At 47.5% G+C, this 20,415-nt stretch overlaps 8 protein-coding genes across 8 annotated transcripts; 6 read left to right on the top strand and 2 right to left on the bottom strand.

Annotated features, from left to right (window-relative positions):
* Window positions 1-562: 562 nt before the first annotated feature.
* Window positions 563-1,710, top strand: PG985_001617 (uncharacterized protein; the record flags this gene model as incomplete). Its single annotated transcript, XM_066821386.1, has 2 exons — window positions 563-1,163; window positions 1,229-1,710. 2 exons carry the CDS (start codon window positions 563-565, stop codon window positions 1,708-1,710), a joined length of 1,083 nt encoding a protein of 360 aa, XP_066692265.1.
* Window positions 1,711-2,055: 345 nt separating this feature from the next.
* On the top strand, window positions 2,056-2,463 carry PG985_001618 (uncharacterized protein; the record flags this gene model as incomplete). The annotated part of the gene is made up of 1 exon (XM_066821387.1): window positions 2,056-2,463. The coding sequence occupies one exon, from the start codon at window positions 2,056-2,058 to the stop codon at window positions 2,461-2,463; it is 408 nt and encodes a 135-aa protein (XP_066692266.1).
* Window positions 2,464-4,299: 1,836 nt separating this feature from the next.
* PG985_001619 (uncharacterized protein) lies at window positions 4,300-5,516 on the top strand (the record flags this gene model as incomplete). The annotated part of the gene is made up of 3 exons (XM_066821388.1): window positions 4,300-4,537; window positions 4,780-4,977; window positions 5,251-5,516. The coding sequence occupies 3 exons, from the start codon at window positions 4,300-4,302 to the stop codon at window positions 5,514-5,516; spliced, it is 702 nt and encodes a 233-aa protein (XP_066692267.1).
* An 820-nt stretch (window positions 5,517-6,336) lies between these two features.
* PG985_001620 (uncharacterized protein) lies at window positions 6,337-7,536 on the top strand (the record flags this gene model as incomplete). The annotated part of the gene is made up of 1 exon (XM_066821389.1): window positions 6,337-7,536. The coding sequence occupies one exon, from the start codon at window positions 6,337-6,339 to the stop codon at window positions 7,534-7,536; it is 1,200 nt and encodes a 399-aa protein (XP_066692268.1).
* Window positions 7,537-7,957: 421 nt separating this feature from the next.
* Window positions 7,958-9,130, top strand: PG985_001621 (uncharacterized protein; the record flags this gene model as incomplete). The annotated part of the gene is made up of 4 exons (XM_066821390.1): window positions 7,958-8,387; window positions 8,448-8,640; window positions 8,706-8,812; window positions 8,874-9,130. 4 exons carry the CDS (start codon window positions 7,958-7,960, stop codon window positions 9,128-9,130), a joined length of 987 nt encoding a protein of 328 aa, XP_066692269.1.
* A 508-nt stretch (window positions 9,131-9,638) lies between these two features.
* On the bottom strand, window positions 9,639-10,613 carry PG985_001622 (7alpha-cephem-methoxylase P8 chain related protein; the record flags this gene model as incomplete). The annotated part of the gene is made up of 2 exons (XM_066821391.1): window positions 9,639-10,200; window positions 10,267-10,613. 2 exons carry the CDS (start codon window positions 10,611-10,613, stop codon window positions 9,639-9,641), a joined length of 909 nt encoding a protein of 302 aa, XP_066692270.1.
* A 689-nt stretch (window positions 10,614-11,302) lies between these two features.
* Window positions 11,303-11,545, bottom strand: PG985_001623 (uncharacterized protein; the record flags this gene model as incomplete). Its single annotated transcript, XM_066821392.1, has 1 exon — window positions 11,303-11,545. One exon carries the CDS (start codon window positions 11,543-11,545, stop codon window positions 11,303-11,305), a length of 243 nt encoding a protein of 80 aa, XP_066692271.1.
* A 4,642-nt stretch (window positions 11,546-16,187) lies between these two features.
* Window positions 16,188-20,287, top strand: PG985_001624 (purine and uridine phosphorylase; the record flags this gene model as incomplete). The annotated part of the gene is made up of 4 exons (XM_066821393.1): window positions 16,188-16,661; window positions 17,091-17,715; window positions 17,785-18,613; window positions 18,670-20,287. Coding segments are annotated over 4 exons (3,546 nt in total), but the record flags the coding sequence as incomplete, so codon positions are not given.
* Between the last annotated feature and the right edge of the window lie 128 nt (window positions 20,288-20,415).

Here is a 20,415-nt window from a genome sequence, read left to right on the forward strand (position 1 = left end):
CCATCTCATGAATGATAATGACAACATAACTTAAGCTGCTGTAAAGTGAATCACAACCATTATTACTGCCGCATCTACCGTGCAAGGCTCCCCTGTGTTTACCGAATGCCATTACTCAATGATGGTGTCATCGGGGGCCACCGAAGAGCCCCCCATCTTTTGGCTAGGCGTTGCGGATCTAATCCCCGAATTGCTACTCGATAAGCTAGCTCTCTGTGTGGATCGGAGTGGACTCCGTCAGATCCGCATGGAATTCGTTCGGCGCGCCTGTAACCGAAAGCGGAAGAGATGCCGAGACAGTCCTGGCCAAATGCCGATGGTGGGTTGCGAGGTGGCGGTCTTTTCTGACCTCTGCCGCTTCTTTTTTTCCGGGACCCCAAATCTGTTTGTTCGCTTAACAATTAACCTTTTTTACATCTCGCATACCCGACCGAGATCTGGTTAGAAGTCACATTTTCTTACTTACTGCTAGGTATTAACCCTGGACATAGATCACACACTAGTGGCCGAGCTAGTAACATCAGCAGCAGCATCAAACAACCAACCAACACCACCCGAGAAAATGAAGCAGTGGATCACGAACCAGGACGGGCTGGAGAACCTCCGGCTGGTGCAGGACGCGCCCATGCCCGCGGGGCTGAAGAAGGGCGAGGTGCTCGTCAAGGTGAACCGGGTCTCGCTCAACTACCGCGACACCGAGGTGGCCATGGGCCTGTACAAGCACCACAAGCACGTGCCCGCGGACCAGTCGGGCCTGGTACCCTGCTCGGACATCTGCGGCACCGTCACCAAGGTCTCGTCGTCGGGTGACAAGGTCGAGGGCCTCAAGGAGGGCGACCGCGTCATGGCCACCTTCAACCAGACGCACGTCCGGGGCCAGATCGTGGCCGAGGACATGGCGTCGGGGCTGGGTCTGCCGCTGCCCGGGTGCCTGGCCGAGTACCGCATCTTCCCGGCCACGGGGCTGGTCAAGGTGCCCGACTACCTGTCCGACGAGGAGGCGGCCTGCCTGCCCATCGCGGCCGTCACGGCGTGGATGAGCATCAACTCGTTCCAGCCCCTGGGCGAGCCCATGACGGGCCGGGACAAGGTCGTCTTGCTGCAGGGGACGGGCGGGGTGTCGGTTTCGGGGCTGCAGATTGCCAAGGCTTTGGGGTTGACCAGTGAGTGATTCCTCTACACTAATGTCCATTGAGACGGAAGTCTAATATGACTATGCGATAAATAGCCATCATCACCTCGTCCTCGGACGCCAAGCTCGAGCGCGCGCGCCAGATGGGCGCCGACCACACCATCAACTACAAGACGACGCCCGACTGGCACGAGGAAGTGCTGAAGATCACCAACAACAAGGGCGCCGACGTCGTCTTCGAGACGGGCGGCGCGCAGACGCTGGCGAAATCGTTCGAGTGCGTCCGGTTCGGCGGGCTCATCTCGTGCATCGGGTACCTGTCGGGCAAGGAGGACGCCCCCGGGAACCGGATCAACACCAACGTGCTGGCGCTCAAGCGCAACGTCACGCTCAAGGGGATGCTGAACGGGAGCCGGGAGCGGTTCGAGGAGATGCTGCGGTGTGTTTATACCGGGGAGGGGGAGAAGCAGATTCGGCCCGTGGTGGATAGGGTGTTTGGGTTCGGGGAGGCGAAGGAGGCGTTCCAGTATCTGTTTCGGGGCGGGCACTTTGGTAAGGTCGTTATCCAGGTTTCTTGATATGATTGAATGTTGGAGTGGCTCTCTCTGAAGGGTCGAGTCAAGATAGGGGTAAAAGAAAGGGGTTTAGCAAGTAGATCTGCCGGGACATAGGATACACTGTCTCAAACTCCACTTTTACTTCCATTTCCAACTTCACTATTTTTTACAGATGCGAAGAATGGTTCTAGCGCATTGTTACAGTGTCACCTATGAACCGGTTGCAGGGATTAAAAAACGCGTCGCGTCAAACAGCTGCAAAAAAAGGGATGCGACACCCCCGTTACCACCATTTTCCATCATCACCACCTCGGGCCAACAGATCAGATCGCGATTCCACAACGTCAACCACGAAGCCCGACAACAATGGCCGTCTTGGACGAGGTCCCAGGAGTAGGTGTCTTGGTACGAGTCAGAGGCCGGATCGCCCAAGAATACCCCGATCGCCGGGCACCACCGGGCCCGCTGCCACACCGTCCGCCGTCGACCACCATTTACATCGAGTCCTTTGACGACGCCGAGTTCTCTGTCGAATTCGCAGTGGACGAGCTTTACGACTTCTCACGCGACGAGGGGCACTATCTCAAGTTCGCCGTTGCGGTGGACGGCACCCGGCTCAAGGCGGCGTGTGACATCAGCCGGGAGGACGTGGCGGCCGGCCACGGGCGCGCGCGCAACGCCCTGGACCGGGCCACATCGTGGGACGCGCAGAAGGTCAACTGCTACGCGGAAAAGTTCAGGTTCCCCATCGTGGAGAGAGGTAACGTGCATTGATGACACATGCTGCCACCACCTGTCAACCATCACTCCCGTCCTCCCTCGGCAAAGTGCAATCCCATATTATGGACTCTGCTGACCATCCAGACCACCGAGGAGGGAGGTATGTCGTTGCTTCGAAAAAGGACTGGGGGGCCATCGAAGTGCGCGTCTCCCGCGTCGTCGAGCGGCAGCCCGCCGCTCGCCCTCGGAGGGACTTGTCTCTCTTTGACTGCATCAAAGTTGCCGAGATGGCCAGGCGCGGAGACGACACCACCGAGTTTGAAAGGTGAGGAGGACCTGCCCCCTTGTCACTGATACCTGCGGCACAGTTACTTTCGTATAGCTAGCTGAAATTGGAAACAAAACAGAACGCTACAGCGGCGTGCGGATAACGGGCAAGCGGACGTGGTTCGAGACGATCTTGGAAACATCGGGGTCTATCGATTTTTGTACCGCTCTAGAGGTAAGAAAGTTATGGTGACCCATTTCCACCCCTGACAGTGCTTTGTATCTCACGGGCGTTTTCTTTAGGTTTCCTTGAGGAGGGATCGATCATTCCGCCCCTGCCTCCGCTACCAGCCGTCGCGGGAAGCCAGAATGTCATGAGACACCGAGATCGAGAAATGGATGGGGTTGGTGTTGGTAATGGCGATGATGTCCAACCCAGCCGGCCTAGAAAGAGAGCAAGGCAGCAGGGGATGGTGAAGACTGTAGACCTGACTTTGGACTGAAAGGGGGCGGCGGTGGCGCAATTGGAACTACTGGACGTAGCTGGCAGATTCTAGAAAAGAAAAGCTCCGTCAACGCCACGTTCATGTCTCGTGATTCGTTGCAAGGATTATAACACGCGTCGCGGCTAGCTGCGTGGGAGCGAAGGTATAACGTCCAACGTGATGCCCAAGAGAGACATTGGGGATACTTGCTTAACGGAAGCTTGGCGCATGAAGTGATCCCGACGATGATGGCGGCGGCCCCAGCCAACCCCCAAAGAAACCACGACTGTTGAGTTTGTAATAAGGTTAGTCGAGTTGGTCGCAAAAGTGCAGTGTTCTTGGAATTCCCCATCCCGCAGCGCTAGATCCAACGAGCAGAGGATTCGACGCCATGCCTCATTGCTTTATCTTGCGGCAGGATCCCAGTGCATATAGTAGCGTAGTGGACTGCACTTTGGAAGAGCTGCCGTCCAGGTCTTCTAGTCTAGAACCAGGAAGGGGAGCCTGCAGCATCGGGAGTTCAGAATCGGATCAAGATGAAAGAGATTTGAAAACTAAACCTACTTCTGGAAGTAATTAAGAAAATATACAATCACAGGGATAAGCCCCTTTTCCTGGTAGCGTGCTTAGCCAGCTGTACTCTTTGTGTAAATATCGGAGCACAGCCGTGCTTTTCTGTTTTATACGTTTGCTTCCCTTTAGGTGGAATTTTGTACACCATCGCGTGCTCTCATTCGTGCAACAGTAGGATGTGTAGACATATGACACGAAGTACCGCAAGAGGTTCCCGGGCCTACCACGCTGCAAGCAGGTATACGAACTCCCTACTCAGTCCAGAAGGGTGTTCTTCTCAGCATTACTGGGCAAATACAGGAACCTAAACACCGGCTTCGAGTCGAAGCAAAGTTCGCTTTCAAACGAGGGGTGCAGGAGGGGGCTACACAATGCGTCACGGCCAAAGGCTCACTGACGCCACGACGTTTGAGAAGAACCTTCTTCGAGACGCCCCCTCAGAGAAAACCGAATATCTTCTATGTCTTTCGCGTTTCTGAAAGGTGTAAGCAATAACATATTGTATTCCTCTTTCCTCTTGCACTCAATTTATCGCCCACAGCAGACGTCTCTTGACTCTTACGAGATGGCTATTCTAGCTGAGCTTCCTGGATTCCAAGTCGTTGTAAGAGTGGACGGTAAGGACGCCACTGAATACCCCAGCCATGATCCGCAGCACCGACAGGCCACCTGTCCGGTATCGTGCGTCTACATCGAGTCCGTCGACGACGCCCGGTTCGCCGTCGAGCTGTTGGTGGACGAATCCTACAACTTCGCCCGCGACGAGGAACACCACCTCCGCATTCGCGTGGAAGTCGACGGAGGTAGGTGCGGCAAGACAGGGTGCGATATAAAGAAGGATAAGGTCGCAGCTAGCCCGGGAGGCAGACGCGTATGCCTTGACTCGGCCCTCGAGGAACGAGGGGCGCATGTCTTCCGGCAGAAATTCAGATTCGCGATGATGAGGAAATGTATGATCACCATAATGCCTATTTTCGCCCCCTTCCCCTGGCTGACGCCCTTTTTTCGCCAATGTGCTAATCAAATCCCGGGCTGTGGTGAACAGCGTTGTTTGTCCAGCAGAGCGACGACGTGCCAAATGACCCGACGACGAAGTTTCAAAAGGAGCTGGGAATCATCAAGGTCCACGTTTATCGCGTCTCCCAACGGAAACCAGTCGATATCTGGAGCGACCCAACCATCACGAATTGGCCTAGCATCGTAGCAGCGGCCAGGAGGGGGAGGACGTCTCTCGCCAGCAACGGTGGGTCGCCACACACTCCGGCGACGCTTTTATACATTGCTTCGTCCTTTCGTTTCTCTTCTTTTCTATTGTCTTAGTCTGTATCGAGTGCTGATGTGAGCAGGGAGGCCCGGAAACGCGCAGCGGAAAGGGTATACGACCTTATCCGCGGAGTCTGTGAGCCCTTTGCAACATACAAATTTCTGTACCGACCCAAAGGTAAGGGAACTCGCGTCTTGCTCCTGTTTTTACCATCATCCCACTTCCACAAGATGATTTTAATTCGCTGTTCAGGTATGCTCGAAGCGGCACTCGCCAACATCCCGCCAACGCCGCCACCGGCTACCGCCGCAGTGGCTCAGAACGTCAGGGAACCTCCTGGACGGGAGGACCGCCAGCAACCGCAACTTGATGCTAGGAACGGACGCCGTGCGCCACCGAGGTCGAGGGGCGACCCAGGGGCCATGTCCAGTGCCAGAGGGTCTATCGCTGGTCCATTCAGAATCAAGAAGCACGTCAGCAGGGCTAGGACCAACACCGTAGATCGAACGTCAAACTGAAACGGGACGCAGGTGGCGCGAGGTGGAGCCTTTGGGTTATTCTTTTCCCACTCCCAGATTTCTTATCAGTAATAACTTAGGGGGGGGGGCGGCGTCTTATCTATAGTTATCCTGACATCTGTGATGCTGGCACTATTGTTCTCTACCGAGGTAGTTGTCGTTGTCCGCTTTGGTCATTACAATTTGTGTTTGGATTATCGTGGCACCTACTGGGGTCGCCGGTTTTTAGCTTCCAGAGATTCTTGGTTCAAACTCAACTCCATCCGCATTCAAATACAGATGATGTATGTACGTAACAGAATAAGACAGAAACCGAGATGGCAGTCTTTCGATTTGTCAAGATCCAACGAAGGTCTCCGCTCCCAGTGCATAATTGTTGCTATGGGGTTCCCCATTCCTGAATCACGTAGTCTGTTTCTTTTCTCTCTCATTTTCTTTTATGCATTTGAACCTTCGATTCATTGCCAGCCAAAGCTTGCAACACAAATGAGTCACGGAGAGAAGAATATCCTCCACTACATGTACTCAAGGTAGAACCATGATAGACAATGACTCTGAAATCCTCAAAAACGTACCTACCAACAGATGTGACTCTTCTGGTGGGCCGAAATTGCTCTTTATCGCAGCCGTCCACTCAATTCATAAGCGGAGTGCATGTAAATCTTCAAAGTGACATCCTGCTCCCTCTATCCAACATAGCTTGTTAGTTCCAGTCTCTACTATAAAATATTTCCCATTCCTCCCTGTGCTTGTCTCGGGAATCCCCACAACAACCCAAGGGTCTTGGGATTCTCTTACATTGGCTCGCTTAGAAGCTGCAATGGAAACAGCAATAGCGTCAAATATTTCCTATGATGCGGACATGATCATCTCCCGCTTGGGATACCGTCCCGAATCCAAGTTCCGGGCTCGAGCCATGATGGTGGCCAGGGGTCAGCTACCCACCCTTCACCGACCACTGCCACTTGTGGACCGCCCTTCGTCCTTGGGTCTCCTGGACCGATTCCCCCCAGAGATCATGATCATGATTCTGGAGCAGCTGGACTTCCAGAGCCTCGCCCGCCTTTCACGAGCGTCTTTCCAAGCCGACGGCTACGTGCGGTCCTTTCGCGACTACCAATACCTGGTTACCCATGTCCCCAAGACGCTCAAGGGACTCGCGCGTCTGGGGATCATCGAGATCCATTCGGTGGACGACTTGTACGGCGCGTTACAGACGGATTCGTGCGCCGTCTGCGGTGATTGTGGGCCTTTCCTCTTTTTGCCCACCTGCCAACGGTGCTGCTGGAGATGCTGGAGACACCACCCAGCCTTTCGGATCCTGGAGCCCCGCCTCGCCAAGCGGTACTATTGTCTCTCTAAAGAAGATGTGGCGAAGCTCCCCGTTGTCCACGTCAGAGCCTGCGACATCCGTTACAACTTCTATAGATCCGATTTTGTATTCCCAAACCAGGGCAGAGCAGTCAGCGCCAAGGCGGCGTGGGACCTGGGCCTCGTGGTGCATGGATCCGAAGAGGAGCTTATCAAGGCCGGGTTGAGGAACAATTGCAACTCCGCGGACAACTTTTGGGACGCAGAATACTGGCTCCAAGCGCCCAAAATCCAGCCGCACCAGCACTGGCTGGTCAACCAACCCGTTATCCCTCAGGCACCTTATCGTGCCCGATCCTACAACAGTTCCGCCACCATGCCGACGATGCCGTTTCCCATTATGGCGGGAGGCGGCCGGCTGGAGCAGGCCCTGTGGTGCCGGGGTTGCCGATGGGTCTCCAATAACGGAGGTCGAATCGACTGGGGCGGCCCGCCGGCCAGACTCCAGTCGGTCCTGCCCCTCGAGTACCTGACGGGCGAGTTCTCTCCGATGGATGTAGCATATGGTCTAGCCGACCGGGCCTGGTCGAGAGACACCTTTCTGCAACACGTTCGACGCTGCCCTGTCGCATACTTGTTCGCACCAAAGTTGGCGGACATAAAGGACGAGGAGTGGGATCGAATCATTAGCACCGACATGAAGCGCTGACGAGGTACGATTGGTAGGTTGACAACACATGCCGGTAACGCACCCATGACCCTTCCTTTGCTTGATAACAGGCATCGTGGAAATGGGAGAGTTGAAGTCTGTTGGTCGAAACAAGTATAGAATTCCCTCCGTCCTAGAATAGCTCTTTCTATGTATTGAGGAAATTAATATCAAACTGTTCTTAGCTAAAGGGGGTCTTTTTGGTAATGGCGTGATATAATCTACCGCACATCCGTGGCTTATGCAATTGCTCTCGCAAGGTAGAGTAAAACCTAAAATATCCTTTTTCTTTTTTTTTTTTTTTTTTTTCATCGTAAACCAGCCCCTGCGCTGTGGCTGGAAATGCAAATGGTGTGGAGCTACGACACACGCCACAAGGGGTGAGGTGTCTATTTAAACCTCCGCGACAGCAAACGGACGAATGCTTGCTTCCGTCCCTTCTTCCACCACACCACGTACCATGGCGATCTTGGAAGAAGTACCTGGGGTCCAGGTTTTCGTCCAAGTCAAGGGCAGAATCGCCACCGAGTATCCCAATCCCGACAGCCAGCAGCAGCAGCAGGAGCGAACGCCAAACGGATGCCCGGTAGTTGACCGCTACATCGAGTCGTTTGACAATGGCCATTTCGCCATCGTTACTGAGGTGGGACTGACTCACGACTTTAATTACAAGAATCATGCTCTGAGCTTCCACGTCTATGTAGACGGGAGGTACAAGGTCAACAACTGCACAAGTAAGGAATATGTATGGGCTGGCGCTGGGCGTCGCACGGTTCCGGGACCGGTGATGCTGGATGAGAAAAACGGGAAAGTGGTGCAGCGGCGGCTCAAGTTCTCGTCTGTGACGACAGGTAAAACCTCCCGGCTATTTTAGGTCTTGGCTCTTCCGTGATACTAAATTGGCTGGACAGTGGAAGACGACCAGGGCGACCGCGTAAAGAGGGACAAGAAGAAGGCGAAGAACCTGGGAGTCATTGAGGTCCAGGTCTTCCGCATCGTCCTGCGCGAAGTAACATCCTTCCAAACCGGCAAGGCTACGCGCCGTCAAGACCTCGAGCTCTCCGAGAAGGCGTTGAAAGGAAAGGTCATTTCGCACGGTGCATCGTAAGTCTCAGCCCAACACCCCAATCCATATAACATGGTTTTGCCTTTGCTGAGTGTGCATAAAGATACGGGCGACTCGAAGCCAGTGTTCCTGCCAGGAACTACGAGTCGGACGATATTCCAGAGGACGGGGGACCCATTGCGGTGTATAGGTTCTTCTACCGATCGAGAGGTAAGCGACATGTGCCCACATGATTGATTCTAGGCTGTGTCTCAACTGATTTGGTCTATAGAAGCACTCAAGCAGGAGCTCATCATCCCGCGCTCTCCCTCGCCACCGGCTCTGCAAGCCGTGGCGTCGGTCCCAGACCGGAATGTAAAGCCGGAGCTGGTCGGGCAACGCCCCAAAGACGAACCACAGGGGCCCAGCGTCAAGAGAGAGCTCAGTGAAGTGCTTGACCAGATCCCTAACTCTCCGGAGCTTCGAATGGGGAAGAGACCAAGACGCCGAGAGCAGAGGGTCGAGGTCATAGACCTGACTATGGATTGAAGTAGTGAGGAAGTATAGAATCTGGATATTGAAGCCGCGGGACTCTTGTTCACGGTTAAGCTAGCTATGGCAAACGTTATTGTCCGACATCCACCAACACGATAGCTTGCAATGTGTCAATAATATGATAGCTTTTCAAAACCAAATTGAGGACGCACGCTTCAGTGTGGCGGAACAACCTGGCACCGATGGATATTTGGAATGTCTGAACGTAAATAAAGAAGACGAACCGGAGCCTACAGTCAGAGATTCATAGAGCGGATCGACACTAAGCACAACAGCTGGGCGCCCAGAAGACCCAACTGGTGATGCTGTACACGGTATCACGAGTCTGAATAACCCAAAGGCAAGCTGGATTTGGTACGTAGAGGTGCTACCAACTTCCGAGATTGTCGACACATCGAGTCGGAATGGGGCAATATGGTATTCTTTCATTGACAGGGCATTGCTTCCTAACGTCCCCAGAACAAGCAGCTAACTTAATACTATAGCAAAAAGTCCTCTTGAATCATTCAGTATCATCCGGGTGAAACACCAAGCACCGCACCTCAATACTCTCCCTTGCCGGCGCCGCCGGGTCTGACCCCGGGTCGCTAAACGCCGTGTGGGGCACACGGCGCGCGCGCCCGTCGGTCTTGGTGTCAAAGCACTTGATGAGCAGGACCTCCTCGGGCGTGAGCCCGTGCTTGTAGTAGAAGCGGTGCCGGGGGCTGTAGGCGACGGCCAGGGTCTCGCCGCGACGGTCCGGGTAGATGAGCCCGATAGGGACGAGGTCCGACTCGGCCACCGACGACGCCTCGGCCACGGCCAGCGGGTCCCGCCGCACCGTCGCGATTGGACGCCAGACGTTGATGATCTGCACGCGGCCCCGCAGCAGGGCGTCGGCTTCGTCGGGGAGGTGGTGGGACACTCGCGACAGGGCGGCGCGGTAGGATTGGTCGATGTGCACGCGCTGGACGGGGCCGCGGAGGTTGACGGGGGCGGGTTTCTGCTCGCTGCCGCCGGTGCGCGAGTCGACGGCGCCGCGGCGGATGGTGTGGTCGAAGATGAAGACCTTAGAGGCACCGGTGCTAGGTAAATGGTCAGCCAGTCTGTTTTTGGTTGTGGGTTCTCCCCTTTCTTTTGATAGAACTTACACATTCTTCAGCAGCGCCTCAACCTCCGGATAGTAGACAGCCTTGATGTGGTCATCGTCAAGGAAGTCCTTCTCTTGGGCAACGTTCTTGACGAACTGAAAGCCGTTCCCGTCAAGAGTGAAGCTGGACTCTCGTCCAGTCACGTCGGTGATGTGGACCGGGCGCGGATCTGTTGGGCGCTCGTAGGTCTCCGGTCGGTCCGTGTAGGTGGGCTCGGGCGGAGACCCGTCTTCATTCGGCTTGTGAAAGTTGAGGATGGTATCAACGTCGTATGATGTCACTCCCTCAGGAGGTACGGCACCATTGAAGGGCAGTGTGGTAGGTATTTGGATGTCAGCGGTGGCCATGTTTGCAAATTGGAGGTCTCTGTTATGTATATCTGTGTGTTGCGATTTGTGCTTCGATATCTCCATCCGTTCTGTCAGCTCCTTAAATAGTCCATGTCTTCGCGATCTTGATTTATAATGTCTTTCCGCCTTGGAGCAGACATTGCTAATCAACGGCTACGCTGTTTTCCATGCGTAAGCCTTCCCCGCAAGCACGCAATCGATCATGTACGCATCCGACCATTCTCCAATGTCGATTCATTGGCTTTATTACAAATACCGGCGCTAACATAGCTTGATTATGAATCGCTCACACTTTTTACGCAAAGCCTCAGGTATGATGCGCTGGTGGGAGTAATGGTTTCTCTGGCATGTCGGGGCAGGACCGCGCGGGATATCTAGGGGTTGAGGGCAATTGGCCGTAGCGGAAAGGTCGCGAGTGGTTCTTCACTGGCGTACTTACTTATGAGAGCGGCCCCACACTGCTACCATGGCTTCAGTGTAAGCCTCTCCCATCCCCAAAGATCAGTACGCTATGGTATTCCTCGGGCGAGCCCAGACAACTTGAGATGCGGCTCAATTTATATCAAATACAAAGAGTCAGATCCATCTAAAGACTCACAGCATGTCCATGTCTCCATGAGATCAGAGAGTAAAGCAGGCCCAACCACGGACAGATCCCGCCGAACCACAGGAACGGAAAGGACGGTTCATTTACCTGCTGTGCGCCTGGCCTCCCCGTTTGGAGTGCTTTTCAGAATGTCAATGTCGAGAAAGACAGCGCTCTTCGATAGGAAGATCAGACTGCGGAACACCTTTCTCGACATGGGGGTTCCCTGTCCGAGCCAAACATAGACCATCTCGGCAAAGGTGTAAACATTCCCCATGAGTAAGATCTGGGGCGCCTTTTCCACGTCATCCACCTGGTCGATGCATACATCATCTACCCACATGTTTGTCAGACCACATCGTGCATGGAGAGTACAAAGTGACCTTCGGCAGTTGGGTGTTGGTCGGGATATCGATATAATGGCCTGTTTCCTCGAGGCGCATATGGATGCTGTCGCGCGCCGGCGAAGTGCGTTCTCCCCACCGGTACAACAAGACTTGCCTTCAAAGTGACGACCCGTAGCGGCTCTTTTAGACCTGAATCACCATTAACCGAGCCTGGCGGAAGTGAATCAAGTTTTGCAAGCCGTATCAGGTGGTCTGCACAGGTAACAGAAAGTGATTTGTAGAGTTGCTGCTTGTTGTTCAACCTGGAAGCTACCAAGGGGAAAGCAATTTCACTCGTTGAATGTACCCTGAGTTCCGAGCTACACGCCTCGAGATCGATCACGTGGTTCGCCAGGAAGACGGGCGTTCTGGATCACAGGTCATATTGAGAACGTGATTGCGTGAGAATAAGCATGTTGTGATTGAGGAAATGATGGAAAGGGGAAGAGACTCCAGACTAAAAAGATGCACGATCCTCTTTTACACTTCCCCCGGACTGTGGCTGCAGGTATCAATTTCAACCCCTGTTACATACTGATTGAGACTGGCAGGCTAGTGGTCTCGTCCAGCACTGTTTGACTGGATTGGCTGAGCAATAAAACCGGGCGAAATCGGTAGTTGCATAATATAGGTGGATAACCTTAGCAAGGCTTTCAAGACTTACTGTACGCACTAGAAATTCCAATATCAACCCCCAAGCCTAGACCCTCGGACTTGTTCGGGTATAGGTTAACGAGGGTGGGAGGCAGCCATTGTGCCGGCGTATTAGCATGCTGGTTCATGTGCCACTTCTGGCGTACTTCTGTCATCCTGTAAGCGCTGTGGCTTTTTGCACAGCTGGTGGCGCGGCGTATCGGGTTACAGCATGCTACCCTTCCTGCATGGTCGGCTTCCGGCAGCAGTGTTACAAAACAACCAACCATTTTAACCAATATTTTAATCAACCAACCAATACCACGATATTAATAAACTAACCAAGGCTTATTAGAAAATATTATAAATTAACTAAAAAACTTAAGTGGTTAACAACTAGTTAATATAATTAATTTGGTTAAATTTAAGCCTAAATATTATCGATTCCTAGCATATTTTAAAGCCTTAAATTAATAATTTTACGATACCTTTTTAGTATTTTAATCGGAATAAATAGAGGTTGAGGAACCGGTTATAAGCTTTATAAGTTAACCTTAGTAGGTTAAAAGACTATCTTAGTATTAATGCTACTTTTAATATTATTTTAAGTAGTAAATAATACGTTTAATTTATATATTCTTCGGCAACCTTATTAATTACTTATTTTTCTAAATTTACTACTATTACCACTATTATAACGCCGCCGCGATGCTTACTTACCGATTTATTAATACTATTAAACCTTCCTTTTTTATTAATAAATATTTAACTATTTTTATTGTACGATTCGGTAACTAAACCTTTATGATTTTTAAGAAATTACGGTCGGTATAAGTTTAAAAATTTAGCCTCGATTTTTAGTTAAAAAGGAAAAAGTATTAAATTTATACGTTTTACGTAGTAAAATAACTACCAATATTAGCCTATTTTATCGGCGAAAGCTTATTAAACACGATAGGCTACTTATATATATATTACCATATTAAAACATTTATTAACGAAACGATTAAATCGAAGCGAGAGTTAAATAATAATACTAAGTTTACTAAGCGCCGGTTTATTATAACCTTTTTAAACTTAAACCTTAATAACGGTAATAATATTAAATTTATATATAAAATATATAATTTTTTTAATAAAATATATTTCTAACGTTTCTTAATTAAATAAATTATTAACGAATCGATTCTTTTCTAAGTTATTAATTTTTATCGATTCCGGGCTTTTTATTTATACTTAAACTTTAAAATTAAGGCTTAATAAATAATATTATTATAAGTTTCTATCCGGTTATACGTTATCGATAAGTTTAATAAATATTATAGCCGCGTTATTAAAGTTTTAATATACGCCTCTGGTTAAATATATTTCGCGTTTAACGGTTAAAAGTCTAGTAATAAGCATAACGTATACAGGTTAATTTACTTCTTTCGTAATACCTTTATTAGCTAATTTAAAAAAATTATACTAAGTATATTAAAAATAAAAAGTAATTACAATAAAGCTATTATTAATACCGCGATAATAAAACTTATTAATTTATATAATATCGGCAACAAAATAGGATATTTTACTTTTAATAATACTATTAATATAAATATAGCGATAGATTTTATCGATAATATTTATAAGTTTAAAAGACATCGCCGGCGAGGTCGCTATTTTAGTTATATATTAAACCTGGTAATTAAAGCCCTATTAAACCCTAACTAATTAATAAATAAAAGTATTTATAAATTTAATAATTTTAATACCTTAACTAATACCGATTATAAAAATTAACGCTATTAAAAACCTATTAGCAAACTTCGTATTATTGTGGTCGCTATTAATCAAAATAACTGTATTAATAACTTATTTTTATCGGTTTAAAAAACCGATTACGCTAATTCTACCCCTTAAAAAAAGCTTTTTAAACTTATTAAAAATAACTAAACGCGTTAGTTAAATATATATTATATAATTATTTGAGCGTTCTAATTATATTAATATATTAAGATAATGTATATTAAATACCTTTGTAAATAAATCACTTAATATATATTTATTAAAACTAATGCCTTCTTTCCTTTTATAAAAAATAATACTTTTACTTTCCTTTAATTGGCTAATTAATTAACTAATAATAATTAATTTATTTTTTTTAAAATTACGTTAATATTAAAGGATTTCGAAAATTACTTTATTTAATTAAAGGGTAACGGCTAAATACGGCGACGTTTAAGTAACTTTAAAAAATTATATAGCAATATATATTATTATTTATTAAGCCTGGAGTTTATACTATAGAAGTTAAAATAATATAAAAAAAACTCTATTAATTATCTAAATCTGGTTTAATATAGCATTGGTATTAACGCCGCTTAAGCTAAAATTAATAATTATTATACTAACTTCCATTTAATATCGATATACTACGCCGCTTATATATTCCATTCAGCTTATTAATAGCCTTCCTTTAAACGTTTTTAAGTAATAAATAACGATTAAATATATAATACTAAATAAATAATTAAAAATATATAAGAAGCCAAGTATTAAAACCTAAATAAACTAAACTTTAGGCCGGTAACGTTAATAATTCTTTCAACCCTTATATTTATAAATAGCTTTACTTTCTTCTTATAATAATAACGTAATTAATCGATTAATCAAACTTATAATAATAAACGTGATAACGAGTATATATAATAATATCTAAACGGCGCTAAACTTAAAAACGTTAATATATAAGATCTTATTAAATAATAATATATTTATTGTAATATATACCTTAAATTATTACGGATAACCTTAAACTTCCTTACTATTTAATCGATATCTATTAAATATAAAAGGTTATTTTTTTCGGCCGATTAATTACTTACTAACTCTTATTCCAAACTCGATATTAATATTATAGAAAAATTTCTAACGTTAAAATTTTAATATAAAACCGGTATTATTAACGATATTAACCCTTTATTTTTTTTAATTATAAAAGAATTAAAACGGTAAATAACGAAGGATTTTACGATAAATAAAATTAAAAAAAAAACGACGAATTAATTACGTTTAAAAGGTTTAAAGTAATAATAATAATAATACTCTTTTATAACGTTTTTAACGTTTTCCGTACTAATTAAAAATAAGCTCGATTAACCCCCTTTTAATAATTATTTTAGCATATAATCGATTTAAATACCTTAATAAAATAAATCTTATTATTAAATAATATTATTACCTTTTTAAATTACGTAATATAATAATAATACGTTTCTTTTTAATTACTAAGAAACTTATTACTTATTTTAAAGGTTTAAAGGAAAAAAAAAACCTAAATTTAAATCCTAACGTAATTAATTTTTTACTTTTTTTATTAATTTTTTAATTATTTAAGCTATAATATATATTTTTACTACGTAGTTTAATTAAAATTAATATATATACTATATTATAGTATAATAATATAATATATTATAATATAATAATATAATAATTAATATAGTAATATTTTTTAATATTAAGCCTTTTTAACGCTTAAAATATTAAAAAAATATCACAAAATACTAATTAATTAATTATTAATTAATCAGCACTTTTTATATTAACCGTTTTATTAACCAACCGAGGCCGATTCTGCTGCAGGGGTGGTGCCAACTAACCAGCGGTACGCTGGTTGGTTGGTTGGTTGTTTTGCAACACTGTCCGGCAGCCTATCAGATACCGCCACATGAAACGTCAATATAGTTTATGTGCATAAGTGTAAAATCTCATCATTCAAGCCAGGCTGAATGTCGGTTTGGCGGTGGGCAGTTTTCTGCCTGCCCGCCCTCCGCCTTCTCATAACACTTGTAGGTTGAGTCGCGCGCGGCAAATTTGTCTCGGATATCCTTGTTTACTTCTTCTTTCATTTTATCAATCTTCTGGATCAACACCTCACCCAAAAGCTCAACAATATTTCAATAACAATTCCGTTACTCTAGGCCAAATTCCTGCAACATTACCTTTCCTATTCGCAAGTCGCCGCTATTGCGACGCCTCCAGATGGGGCCGCCTCGGAAGCGCGTCCGAGAGGACAGTAGCGACGAGTCAGACGAGGAACAGCTTGAATCCATCCATCCAGAAGATGTCACCATAGCCATATTCTGTGCGCTGGTCAAGGAGACTGCAGCAGTGCAGGAAACATTTGACGAGGAGCTTGTATGCTCTTCCGGAGTGACTGGTAAAGCGAAGTACGTTTACTCGTTTGGTCGGATTGGGGATCATAACATTGTCATTGCGCAACCAGTGGATATGGGAACAGTCAATACCGCCCTATGTGCGTCCACAGTCAGCCAGCAATTCACGAATGTCCGCTTCGCTTTGATGGTTGGCATCGGTGCCGGCATCCCCAGCAACAAGGTTGACATCCGTCTTGGCGATGTGGCAATCAGCGTCCCCCGCGACGACCACCCCGGGGTGAGTAAGCTCTGTCTCTATATTCTCCAACCGCCATGCCTGTTGCATGCCAATTGAGTGTTGGGTCTGGGGGTTGCTTTGTCACCTCTCAAAACACATCATTCAGTACCTAGCGTCGATATTCCATCAGAACATGTGAACACTTGGAGATCTCTCTTCTTTACCGAAATTTCCTTCCAACTTATCCTCGTGTGCAATTCTCATTCTTTTGCTCATCTTCGTACTTCGGTGATTGCCTTCTTCACGTACACAGTGGCTATGCCCTCCTTATTCTATAGTCTATGACGTTTCATTCCAATTTTTATTCCCGTTTATTCCATAACCCCTTCTAAGGTCTGCTTGGGATCCCAATAGCCCCTGAAACTATTCAGATTCCACACTAAGAAGACGTCTTTCTTGCTCAAATAGTAATGCTAACCTCGGGAATAGGTTATCCAATATGACTTTGGGAAGTACGAGTCAGACGGTAGATTTGTTCGGAAAGGTACCATGGACAAGCCTCCATCAATTCTCATCAGTGCCATCCGCTCGCTGGAGGTAGACGAGTTCCGGAATAAGACCCCAGTCCGAAAGATACTGCGACGTCTGATCATACAACAATCCAAGTTCGCACGCCCCGAAAAGAGCGATGTACTGTACGATGACGCATTTCCACATCAAAACAAAGGCTCGGACTGCAGCGATTGCCAAAATGCCAGTGATGCGAAAGTTATCGACCGCAGTCCGAGATCTACAGCAACCCTTGACCAGCCCTACATTCACAGGGGCCTCATCTTGTCAGGCAGTGGCGTAATCAAGAACCCCGAGGACCGGGATCGTCTTCGCCGAGGCTACCAGGACGCTATTTGCTTTGAAATGGAAGCTGCAGGGATCATGAACGAGATTCCCTGCCTGGTGATTCGCGGCATATGCGACTATGCCGATACACACAAGCAGGATGGGTGGCACAACTATGCAGCAGCTGCAGCAGCTGCCTGCTGCAAGGCTGTACTTCTCAAGGTGCCTGGAGATGAGGTGACGGAGACGGCACCCATGAGAGAAATGATGAATATTGGTCAGTCGCTATGAGATGAGTGATTTCCGAGTCATATATGTTACGGTACTGACACAATGTACGCAATAGTAAATCAGAGCTTGCACACTATTCATGCCAACGTCGAAGTTCTTAGACATGATGTTGATCTTGATAAGATTAGACGATGGCTGTCCCCTCCCGACCCATCAACAAATTTCAACAGAGCGCGAGAGCTTCACCATGAGAGAACTGGCGACTGGCTCATCACGGGCGACATGTACACGACATGGAAGCAAGAGCCGAACTCCTGTATATGGCTCAACGGCATCGCAGGGTGTGGCAAGTCTATTCTCAGCTCATCAGTTGTGGCAGACCTGAACCAAAACCGAAGTATCTCGCACAGTCTTGTGTACTTTTATTTCGATTTCAATGAAACCGAGAAGCAGTCTCATGAGAAAGCGCTGCGTTCTCTGATTACACAGCTCTACGAAAAGCGCCAAAGCCTCCGGAAAACAGTTGATACCCTTTACTCTACTTGTCATGAAGGGGGCCACCAGCCAAGTCTCGAATATCTCTGTACACTCTTCCAAGACATGATACAGGAGGCCGGTGAAGTCTGGATGGTGCTCGATGCACTTGACGAGTGTCCGAAACGGAATGCTGAGTCTGCGGTCGGACTTCTACCTTGGATACGCGAACTTCTAGATGCCAACCTCAATATCCACCTTCTTGTTACCAGCAGGCCTGAGCAAGACATCAAGGCAACCGTGGAGAAGTTTAATTATTCCACTCAGACCATATACATGCAGAGCGACGTGGTAGAGGAGGATATCAATGCGTACATCGTGACGCGAACCAAAGGGATGGAGCGCTGGCAACGCTACCCAGAAGTGCAACGGGAGATCAAGGTGGCCCTAATTGAAAAAGCCGACGGCATGTGAGTGGCTAAATAATTAATGCCTTGTTGAGACACTAGATTCTGACAAAAAGCAGGTTCCGCTGGGCTGCGTGCCAACTTGACAACTTGAACCAATGTTTGGACCGGCCGTCGATAAGAAAAGAACTGGCAAATCTCCCAAGCACATTGAGCGAGACGTATACACGTGTCTTGCAAGGAATCAAGAAAGAGCACCAGCACCACACCAATCGTCTTCTTCGATTCTTACTCTATTCGAAAAGACCACTCCGACTAGAGGAAGCGGTTGATGCCCTCGCAGTAGACACGACTGCTCCTCCCCATGCCCGATTTGATCCAAGCGACAGAATACTTGTTCCAGACGATATAGTGCGGTGCTGTTCGAGCCTGGCTGTCTTAGAAAGAAAATGTATGCGTGGGAGTCCTCCACAATATGAAACGTTTATTCGGCTGGCGCATTTCTCGGTCCACGAATATCTTGTATCAGACCCAGTCATGGCCGGACAGTGTAACGAGATAACATCTAGGACGGAGATCGTCGAAGTGTGCCTTTCCTACTTGCTAAGCATACATCATTGGAAAATGCAAGGGGGGCTTGCACAAGACATAAATGGCGACGACTCGGGCGACGACTCGGGCGACGACTCGAGCGACGACTCGGGCGACGGGCCGGATGACGATATTATATCCTCCAGAGACAGAGAAACAATACTTCGCCTCTACCCTTTCGCCAACTACTCGGCGGACAACTGGCCGGAGCACGCGAAAGTTATTGAGCTATCAGAAAAGAACACGCTCCCATTGGTTGACGAATTCCTTTCCGTCCCAGAAGCAATCACTTTGAGTTGTGATCTATTACGTCACCCAGGCGCACCGAGTGGACTTCAACATGAGAACGGTTTGTACTTTACATCATGCAGAGGCCTATTGTATTCTGCAATATCATTGCTGGAAAAGGGAGTCCCTATTGAGGCGCCGCCCGGAGCTCCCTTCACTGTTCTTCAGGATGCGGTATGGCATAACCAAGAGTCTATCGTCAAGCTCCTACTCGAGAAAAACGTCACATTGGACACTTGTAATGTATATGGCACTGCTCTGCACCTTGCTTCAAAATACAGCAAGGAATCAATCGTCAAACTCCTTCTTGAAGAGGGTGCTGCAATTGACATTGAGTCTAAAGATGGTACTGCTCTGTGTTGTGCTGCATCATGGGGCTATGTATCAATCGCCAAGCTACTACTTGAAATGGGTGCCGAAGTAGGTTATGCCCTAAACCATGCTGTGGGTCTTGTTCGGAACATCGACCTCATTGGCCTCCTTTTTGGCCACGGTGCCGATGTGAACATGCAAGACAAGGAAGGGAGCACACCACTGCATATAGCCTCACGAATAGAGGAGAGCACTACAGGAATGGTGACGTTGCTGGTTGAGTTAGGCGCAGATGTCAACGTTGTTGACAAGTATGGTAGAAGCCCTTTGATGCTTGCCGCTGAAGTAGGAGCATCTAATGTGGTTCACTTCCTACTTCATAACAATGCTGATCCTCACTTGTTAGATTTGAAGGGCTTTAGCGTCTTTTTTTATGCAAAGTCAAAAGCAGTTAAAGACGTGCTGCAGGCAGTCGTCATACCAAGCTTTGCAGACTTAAGGCGTTTCTTAGAACCAGGAGTTGGCGAGGGCGACACTAATAGCTAGAAGAAGTCCACTAGATAAGCATCACGTAAACTGCCATCAGGAAGCCTGAGAAACTACGACTCCAGAACTGGGTTGACCCATCATTCGCCCGCATAGGGCTTCGCTTGTGTGCAAGGACCATAGGCGCT

Source organism: Apiospora marii (assembly GCF_038362585.1).
Source record: "Apiospora marii strain CBS 49790 chromosome Unknown utg000001l_segment0_segment0, whole genome shotgun sequence".
NCBI lineage: Eukaryota > Fungi > Ascomycota > Sordariomycetes > Amphisphaeriales > Apiosporaceae > Apiospora > Apiospora marii.